Source organism: Chrysochloris asiatica, unplaced genomic scaffold, assembly GCF_000296735.1.
Source record: "Chrysochloris asiatica unplaced genomic scaffold, ChrAsi1.0 scaffold00063, whole genome shotgun sequence".
NCBI classification, from domain to species: domain Eukaryota; kingdom Metazoa; phylum Chordata; class Mammalia; order Afrosoricida; family Chrysochloridae; genus Chrysochloris; species Chrysochloris asiatica.
In genome coordinates this window covers 15,311,944-15,322,027 of record NW_006408581.1, presented here as the reverse complement: position 1 = coordinate 15,322,027, position 10,084 = coordinate 15,311,944, and the positions used below count along the sequence as shown (strand labels likewise).

General features: G+C 36.3%; 1 protein-coding gene across 1 annotated transcript in view; it reads left to right on the top strand.

Annotated features, from left to right (window-relative positions):
- The window catches only part of DIS3 (DIS3 mitotic control homolog (S. cerevisiae)), a 33,803-nt gene that overhangs the window by 7,270 nt on the left and 16,449 nt on the right, over positions 1-10,084 (top strand). The window contains exons 3-11 of the mRNA XM_006864309.1: positions 1,342-1,535; positions 1,871-1,944; positions 3,788-3,955; positions 4,377-4,541; positions 5,865-5,978; positions 6,101-6,238; positions 7,991-8,137; positions 8,493-8,609; positions 9,143-9,244. Of these exons, the coding sequence (XP_006864371.1) occupies positions 1,342-1,535; positions 1,871-1,944; positions 3,788-3,955; positions 4,377-4,541; positions 5,865-5,978; positions 6,101-6,238; positions 7,991-8,137; positions 8,493-8,609; positions 9,143-9,244 (1,219 nt within the window). The remainder of the gene's footprint in view (positions 1-1,341; positions 1,536-1,870; positions 1,945-3,787; positions 3,956-4,376; positions 4,542-5,864; positions 5,979-6,100; positions 6,239-7,990; positions 8,138-8,492; positions 8,610-9,142; positions 9,245-10,084) is intronic.

Genomic DNA, 10,084 nt, shown 5'->3' with positions numbered 1-10,084 from the left:
GAAATATATAAAACTGAAAGAAATAAACTGCCAGCCAAGAATCATACATCCAGCAAAAATGTCCATCCAATATGACAACGAAATTAGATTCTTTTCAGACAAACTAAAGAATTGGTGAAAACCAGACTAACCTTATAAAAAAACACTAAAAGGAGATCTTTGGACAGGTAAGCAACAACAGCAGATAACAACCTGAAACTAACCTACATAATAATATCCTAGAATCAACACAGATATAGAAGTATGCAAAGTAAAAGAGACCTGAAGACTGAAAATAGAGAACCAGAGGTACAGTTGAAACAACAACAAAAAAGTCACAAAGTACAAAGAAGGAATAATGTACAGAACATCCAAATGAATACGAAACCAAGTAGATTACAGGAAAAAATTAACTGTAACCCTGAAAACTAGACCAAGCCCAACCCTTATTAGCCTAAACACCCTCATCTTACCCATAATGCTAACAATAAACAAATTCCTAGGCCTATCCTAGACCTAGCCAGAGCTTCAACCCTAATTCACCCTCCTTATTCCTAACTGTTGTTGTTGTTAGGTGCCATCGAGTTGGTACCAACCCTTATGCACAGCAGAACGAAACACTGCCCAATCCTGGGCCAACCTCACTATTGCTGCCATGCTTGAGTCCATCGATGCTGCCACTTGGCCAATCCATCTCGCTGGGGGGAGGGTCTTCCTGTTTTTCTCTGACCCTCCACCTTGTTGTTGTTAAGTCGAGTCAGTTCTGACCCGTAGTGACCCTGTATAGGGTTTACAAGGAGCAGCTGGTGAGCTTGAACCACCAACCTTGCAGTTCAAACAGCTTTGCAGTCTGACACATTAGCCCACTGTGCCACACCAGGACTCCTGTTTACATGATGTCCTTCTCCAGTGACTGGTCCCTCCTGACAGTGTGTACTAACTCCCTCCAAAAGATAATAGAATTTTTTTCCATAAAATTTTTGAAGTTCCCTTGTGTTATGTATAGATTGGCTGTTAGTCTGCAGTTAGAAAGTTTTATTATTATACCTTTTCTCAACAAGCTGTGAGTTATTTAGCATCCCAGTCTAGAGTACAAATTCTGGTCTTGAATTATTTTTCTCAAACCCTCCCCCTCCATTAAACGACATAATTTCCTTTTCTAAGCAAATTGTTTAGAAAACATAACTGAGGATCTTATTTATTCTCTGAGATGTAATTCTGAATACATTCAAAATATCCTAATGTAACATTGGTATTCAAGTTTAGCAGTTATTAGGCATTTATGTTCTGACAGTTTTAAAATATTTTTGTTTCTGTTGATTGTTTCCCTTTTATTTGTTTTTTTCATTTCTTTACACTTAGAGAAACTTACATCGAACAGGAACAGGGAGAAAATGCTAATGACCGAAATGATAGAGCTATTCGAGTAGCAGTAAAATGGTACAATGAACATTTGAAGAAAATGTCAGCAGAGAATCAGCTGCAAGTTATTTTCATTACAAATGACAGAAAAAATAAAGAGAAAGCCGTAGAAGAAGGGATACCAGCTTTCACTTGTAAGTGTAAATGTAAAATTCATTAAAGCATGTTTCCAAATATATATGAGATTTATCACCGTGCCCATGGGCGATGTTCACTTAACTATAACTTCTGATGACATTTTTGCATTTTTAACTTCTCAGAGTTTCTCCCCACCACTTGGAATTGGCTTAGCAACAAAAGCTTGATGCTTTGTGATCTGCTTAGACGTTATTACATCAATGGTTCCCCTTCAGAAAAAATTACTGTGTTTGATAGATATATTTTCACAAGTATGATTGCCTATGTTTTTTCATATAAAAGGGAAGTAAAAACCCTTGTATTTATCAGAAACATTACTGATTGTTTGCAGGTGAAGAATATATAAAGAGCCTGACTGCTAACCCTGAGCTCATAGATCGTCTTGCTTGTTTGTCTGAAGAAGGGGTATGTTTGGGTTTATTTTATTTATTTCAAAAGTTAAAAGTGTTAAAATAACCAGTTTGGGATATTATGCTTTGTTGTTAAGTACCGTCGAATTTGTTCCAACCCATAGCAACCCTGCATAGGGTTTCTGAGGAGCAGCTGGTGAGCTTGAACTGCCGACCTTGCAGTTCATACGGATTTACAGTCTGGCTCATTAACCCACAGCAACGCACCAGGACTTCATATTATGCTTATGGGTACCAAATTTCAAATGGAAATATTGGGTGGCTACCTAGTGCGGTAACAAAAATACCATAAATGGGTAGCGTTAGGGATCATTAATCTAGTTTATCTCTTTCAGCATCTGGCAGCCAGAGCATTTGCTAGCTTCGTTGGCTTATAAAGACTCTTACACAGTCTTCCTCCTGTATCTATTCTGCTTTTTTTAAAACGACTATGCTCAGAAGGTTGAGGACCTATTCTAGTATTGCCTCGTTAACATAACAGAAGAAACCCCCTATTTCCAATCAGGGTCACATTCACAAGTATAGAGATTAAAACCCCAACATACTATTTTGAGGGGCACAATTCAGTCTACAATAGTGGGCAAGTGAATTCATTGTAGAAGGAATGCAGGAGAGGGATATATAGTTTTCCAGTAAAATTTGTGGCTAAGTAGCGAGGTGTAATTTTTTGTCATTGTTGGAAGTTTCAATTTTTTATTTCCGTTTTTTATTTTTAACTTTTTATTGTGAATTAAATGAAGGTTTACAGACCAGATCATCAGTTTCATAGTCAGTAAATCAAACACTTTGTTTGATCTGAATGATTTCAATCCCCTCCATGGCACAACCATTATCCCACTTCCTCCTTGTTCTTATTTCCATCCCACCCCCCTTATCAACCCTTCTCAACTTTGTCATTAGATAAATGTTGCCCTTTTGATCTTGTATGATTGACCATTTCATGGTGAGCATACCTTTCTTGTGTTGTTGTCCCCCTTATATACCTGTGTACTGCTTTGGCTGAAAATTGGGCCACAAGGAGTCACTTGGGTTCCAGACCTGAAGGGTGACCAGTTAGTTCCTATCAGTCTCTTTCTGACCAGTGAGCCCAGTCTTTTTTATAATTTTGAGTTTTGTCCCACATTTTCTCCCACTCTATCCAGGACCTTCTAATGTGATCTATTAGGTGTAATTTTTTAAATTGAAATTTTAAAAATTGCCCTATAAGAATGTTGTTGTTGTTGTTAAGTGCCGTTGAGTCGATTCCGACCCCTAGTGACCCTGTGGAGTTTCCGAGGAGCCACTGGTGAGCTTGAACTGCTGACCTTGCTGTTCAAATGGCTTTGCCATCTGACACTTTAACCCACAGAGCCACACCAGAACTCCCCCTATACGAATAGGAAACATTTATTTCTCACATCTTTTTTGCTGGCCAACCACTTTAGCAAGCAAGATGCCCTTGTCCATGTACTGGTCACTTCTGATATGTCTGGAGTATGAGAGACAGAGTCTCACCATCCTGGCTTTGTAAGGAGCATTGTCACTGTACTTCCTTCAACACAGATTGGTTTGTTCTTTTGGCAGTCCACGGTACTTTTAATTTTCTTTTCCAGCATGACAACTCAAATGTGTCATTTCTTTTACAGTCTTCCTTATTCATTGTCCAGTTTTCACATTCATATGAAACTATTGAAAATACTATGGCTTGGGTCTAGTGCATCTTAGTCCTTAAACTGGCATTTTATAGAAAGTTGTCTTTGCTACAACAAGATGCTTTTATTTGTTTTTAAGTAGTGGTAATAGTTACGTATTAAGTGTCCAGAAGACTTACTGCATCTTTTGATTTGCTTATTTCACAGAATGAAATAGAAAATAGAAAAATAATATTTTCAGAACATCTCCCCTTAAGTAAGCTGCAACAAGGCATAAAATCTGGTACATACCTTCAAGGAACATTTAGAGCCAGTAGAGAAAATTACTTAGAAGCTACGGTGTGGGTGCATGGAGATGATGAAGAAAATAAAGAGGCAAGTATGAATATAGTTCATTGAACACCAAAATTGTTTTTACTCATTATATTCTATAGTAGGTATTAAAAATTTCAGACTAACTGCTTTAAATTCCACATTTCCACCTAATTTTCAATTCAGCCTATCAAAGTAGATACTCTTGTTTTCATTTAATCAATCAAGACCTTGAAATTTAGAAAGGTAAATAATTTTTCCAAGGTCTATTGTATTAGTGTAAGTAGAGTGGAGCTATGAACACAACCCATATTTTGTGATGCATGTTTCTTCTACATGATAATTTGATAATAAGAAATAGAGAAGGACTTTTTGGACTCTATGTGTACACACATATGTAGGAGAAATGGTGATACACAGAGACATAAGAACATATATAGATTTTGCCACTAAAAATATTTGAACCATTTACTGTTTTCTACAGATAATCTTACAAGGACTTAAAAATTTGAACCGAGCTATTCATGAAGATATTGTGGCTGTGGAACTTTTTCCCAAGAGTCTATGGGTAGCACCGTCTTCTGTGGTTTTACATGATGAAGGTCAAAATGAAGATGATGTGGAGAAAGAAGAGGAGAAAGAAAGCATTGTATGAAACTATACAGGTTTCCTATGTTTATTTTTATCTATATAGCTTTGTGTTATTAATGTGTCAACTTTGTAAAAGCTGAACAAATTTTATTACAGATTTATTGAAGGAAATTATAATTCTGTAGATTTAATACATGTCATACGTATGGTTTTTGTTTTTTGTTTTTCCCTCTAAGTCTATAAGTGGACTCCTGATGTGGCTCTATCAGATATGCACTAGATTCCGAACCACTGGGTTGACAGTTCAAACCCACTAGCTACAACAACTTTTAAATCAATGTCTTATTTTGCTCACGTAAATATACAAAGACTATTAAGTTGATTCTGAAACTCAGTCTACATGAAAATATATACATGATCTGATTTCTTGGGATCTAAAATAATGCTGAAATGCTCTTGTATAGGTTTAAATTTTTCTTTTAGTTGTATTTCTGGGCCCATATAATTGTGTGTGTCTGATAATTTCTTCTCTGTTCTGCTTGATGCCACAAGGTCCAACGTTCTAACCCACCAGTCACTCCTCGTGAGAAAGATGAAGCTTTCTGCTCCCAAAAAGACTTAAAGCCTCAGAAACACTATACAGGATTGCTATGAGACCAACCCAGCACTTAGCAACAACAGCAACGCTAATATTTATTATGAAGAGAATGTTTTCAGTTAGTTCTTACTAGCTAAAAACTCTACCTGATATGACCTTATTATTTCCCAACTTTTCAGTGCAAGAATAATATAAGTTGGAATTGATTGTTCTTATTCTGTAGGTTATATTTATTGCTCTATTTTAACATTGTCCTTGCAAAGTCCAGACCATAGGAGAGAGATTTGTTATTGTTAAGTGCCAACAAGTCGACAACTCAGTGGCCCTATTTAGGGTTTCTGAGGAGCCATTGGTGGGCTTGAACCACTGACCTACTAGTTCAAATTGACCTTGCAGTCCAGTGTTTACCCTACAGTCCTTAGAGGTGAAAAAAGTCTAGAAGTAAAATCACCCAGGACCACACATCTGATTGTATAAAGTAGTCTTAACTCTGAGGTTGTAGATACGTTTTCGTCAAAAAATCCTCATATCAAAACTGAAAGGTGTTTCAACTTTGACATATTTATTTGGCTATATTTTTTTTTTCTTTTTTTTGGTACTGCTTTACTATTATGAATCGATTTAGAATAAAATAAATCTATTTAGAATAATTTGTTAACGTATGTCTTGTCTGGAATTTTGAATGCTTGAAAGTATTAGTATCATATACATACTCTATATTGGGGGGAAATTAAGTCATAATTGAAGCAACAATAACTGAAGATTTTCATTTTTAAATCTTAGCTAAAGACTGCTGTAAATGAAAAAATGTTAAAGCCAACAGGTAGAGTTGTAGGAATAATAAAAAGGAATTGGAGACCATATTGTGGCATGCTTTCCAAGTCTGATATTAAGGAGGTAAGTAAAGAACATATTGTTATGTAGTAATAATTTGGAAAAACTAAACAAAAAACCCCTTTGTTCCCATTTCTCAGGGTTGGGTTTTTTTTTTTGGTAAATTCCTTTTCCTTTTTTTCTAGTCGAGAAGACATCTCTTTACACCTGCTGACAGGAGGATCCCTCGAATTCGGATAGAAACCAGACAGGCTTCCACATTAGAGGGGCGCAGGATTATTGTTGCTATTGATGGTTGGCCCAGAAATTCTAGATACCCAAATGTAAGCTTAGAGTGTTCATTTTATTTTAAGATATTTTATTACATAGTTGGGAATATATATATATATATATATATATATATATATTTTTTTTTTTTTTCCAATGAAAATAAAATCAACTGTTATATAGAATTTGTACTGAACTTTTAAGGAATTTTTCACAATGCTACCTTATAACTAATGTATCCAGTTTGACAAGCAATATTATGAAATCCTAATGTATATCATAAAAAAGATGCTTGGTTTCTAAGTAAACCAAAAAACCATACCAAACCCATTCACTCATAGCAACCCTGTATAGGGTTTCTGAGACTAAATCTTTATGTGAGCAGACAGCCTCATAGTCCTCCCAAGAAGCAACTAGTAGGTTTGAACCTCTGACATTGCATAGTGCCTAACCCACAAGGTCACCAGGGCTTCTTTAGTATTTAAATAGATGTAAATAAATACATTTTGAAAGTACTGTGTTTGAAGCAACTTTAAACCTTAACGATATCAGAAAATAGATGCTTTGTGGCTACTTTAGTTTTTGCACGTAGCATATGTGCTGTACATATTTGTATATCGTACAGTTCCCATGTGCTGTTTTCATAATTGTCTATGCCAACATTTTATATAGATTGCTTACCTCTTTTTTTTTTTAATTTATTTATTTTCTTTCCAATGGATTTCATGATAAGTTACCATCTTGATGCCTGCTTATATCGGGGCTTGGTTCCCAGCATGAGACCTTCACCAGTCTACCCTGGAATTTCTAAACCAGCCCCTCTTCCAGCTGGATTTTTTTCATGCTTTGCAAACCGATTTCTGTAATGCAGGAAGAAATCCCTTTTTCTGTCCCAGATACAACCTGCTGGCCCATCCCAGTAGGTGTGCAGACCTGTATACTTAAGCAGAAGAGGGCACTCAGCTGAGTAAAGCCAGTGGAGTGCAGCTGTGTGCATTTCACCCCAGTGTCTGGCAGCCTAGCTGTTTGAATCTCCCGGACTTAAGAGCTGAGGGCACAGATGAAATATGTCCAGCTGGTCACCTGGGGACCTCATGGGGCCAGGGCAATTTGTGCCTGCACCCATACCATCTTGCTGTCCAGCATCATGTGGAGCCAGCACCACCGGGCCCAGGTGATACTGACAGTGAACCCCACCCACCATGGAACCAACCTCATTTGCGTGGCCCTGCACCCATCTCTGCTACGTACTTGAGTGCAGATTAGCTACAAAAAACTCCATTACCCTCAGATCTCCATTGTACACATGGGTTCAGTTGTTTATATTTTGATTACCAAGCTGCTATCAAACTTAATTGACTATTACTTACATATTTATTATGCAAATATGATTTAAAAATAACAGTTTTGAACCGTTGAATGAGAGTGAATAATGCCAAAATTCACTTCTGGAAATGTCATGAAACATTCACAATCAGTGGGTGAATGTGCTTTGCCAGACTTTTTACATACTTTTTCATTTCTGCATGTTATATGTGTGTGTGTTAGTTATTTGAGTGCAGAAAAATTTAGTAATGAGATGATGTCAACTAAAGAACTGAATCCGCTTGACATCTCCATCATAAACCACTTGAGAGGTCTTGTCATTTTCACCTTTAAGTTACAAAGAGGTCATTTAAAATAAGTTGTTATGGGAACATTTAGATATATTAGATTGATATATAAATGATCAAGAAATTAATTTGAAGAAAAGATATAAATTGCCAAACTGTAAAGTATATGTTTCTAAGAACAGCTTTTGGTTTTAGGGACACTTTGTAAAAAATTTAGGTGATGCTGGAGATAAAGAGACTGAGACAGAAGTCCTACTACTTGAACACGATGTTCCCCATCAACCCTTCTCTCAGGCTGTTCTTAGCTTTTTGCCAAAGATGCCGTGGAGCATTACTGAGAATGTAAGTTGAAAACAGTTCTCACTGTCTATATAATTTATTCTATGCATACTTGCTTTGTTTAAGCTTTTAAACCAGTATTTTTGCTCTGCATTTAAGTAGGTATTGTACTCTTGAATATTCCAGAAATCATTGGCTGCTGTATTGAGAGAATTTTTCTAGAGAGGAGATGCTAGGATATGACAGGTTTTTCAGATGTGAGGAAACTGTCATGAGTTATAAATTGTAATGTGTGATTATCATTAAGAAAATACAGCTAGGCTTTTAAATAGATGTTGATTTCATTGATATTGACAGCTCTATTGCAGTAGTACTGTCAAAGTAATAGTTTATTTCTTTGTACTATGGCATGTTCTAGGACATGAAAAACAGAGAAGACTTAAGACATCTGTGTATCTGTAGTGTGGACCCACCAGGATGTACTGATATAGATGATGCTCTACATTGTAGAGAACTTGAAAATGGAAATTTGGAGGTATTGTAACGACTTTGTTATTCAAATATAGTCTGTTTACTCGGAAACATTATTTGATGGTTTCCATGGGTAGGATGAGAATGAAAATCACTGACTAGAGGGCAGACACATATTGGGTGAAGAAGAAGGCAAAAAGTTAATTTATTAAAATAAAAGCAAATATTATTTTGTTTTTGAGTTATTTTCTTTTAAACCAGTATAGAATTTCAGTTTGTGTGTACTCATGCCAAGTACAACTGGTTGTAGCTACAGGAACTGGTACACTGAGTTCCTTTTCAGTATAAATCAATTTATTTTCATCAAAACCCCATTCATGTTGTTGTTGTGAGGTGCCATCAAATTGGTTCCGACCCATAGCGACCCTGTATAGGGTTTCCTAGGAGCGACTGGTGATCTTGAACAGCCGACATTGCAGTTCAAACGGCTTTACAGTCTGGCGCATTAACCCAAAGCGTCACACCAGGACTCCAAACCCCATTCATACATTCACCTAATTAGGCATACTGATATCCTCTGATTTTTATCTTTTTAAGGTTGGTGTTCATATTGCTGATGTTAGCCATTTTATTAGACCTGGAAATGCTTTAGATCAAGAATCAGCAAGAAGAGGAACAACTGTGTATCTTTGTGAAAAGGTAATGTATTGAATTTAAATTGGAATTTTAATGTGTCTTTTATCATACGCTTTTTAATATAATTTCATTCTTTACCAAGCAATTCACATTTCTATACGTGCAATTCATTGATTATATTCTTCAAATTATATGTTCATTTTCACACTCTTTTTCTGAGCTGTTCCTCTTCCACTAACATAAACACACAGCCCCCTAAGGTTCCTATCTAATCTTCAGAATTGCTGTTGCCAATTTGATCCAATATAACTAGATGTTAAAGACAGCACAGTGCTCCAGGTAGACATTATTTCTAGGTAAACTAAGCTTTCATTTGGTTAAAGATGAGTGGAAATATTTTTAGTATAGGCTTTAAAGATTATTTTAGGGCAGTAGTTTTAGGGGTTCCTCCAGTCTTCATGGATCTAGGAAGTATGCAGCACATGAAACTTTGAAATTCTGTTCTGTATTTCCCCCTTTTGATCTGGATTCTTCTATAGAATCTTTGATTAAAATGTTCAGTAATGATAGTTGGGCAACATCCAGTTCTGGTCTCATGTCATAGGAGGTTGTTGTACATGGAAGCAAATAGCCACACGTTTCCATTTCATCATCCTATATCTGACTCCTCCTTCTGTTGCTCCAAGTGAATAGACAACAATCGCTGTGCCTTGAATGGCTCCTTGCAGCTTTTAAAGCCTCTTAAGCACTGTGCAATGAACTAGGAGGTAGAAGTGCTGAACATGTTACTTGGCTGTGAAACCAAGATCGTAAACCTATACGTATCTATGCTTTCTTTTTTATGATAATGTTATCTGAAGTGTTGCCTGAGGAAATAACAACTTTAGCATTTATTGAAACTTG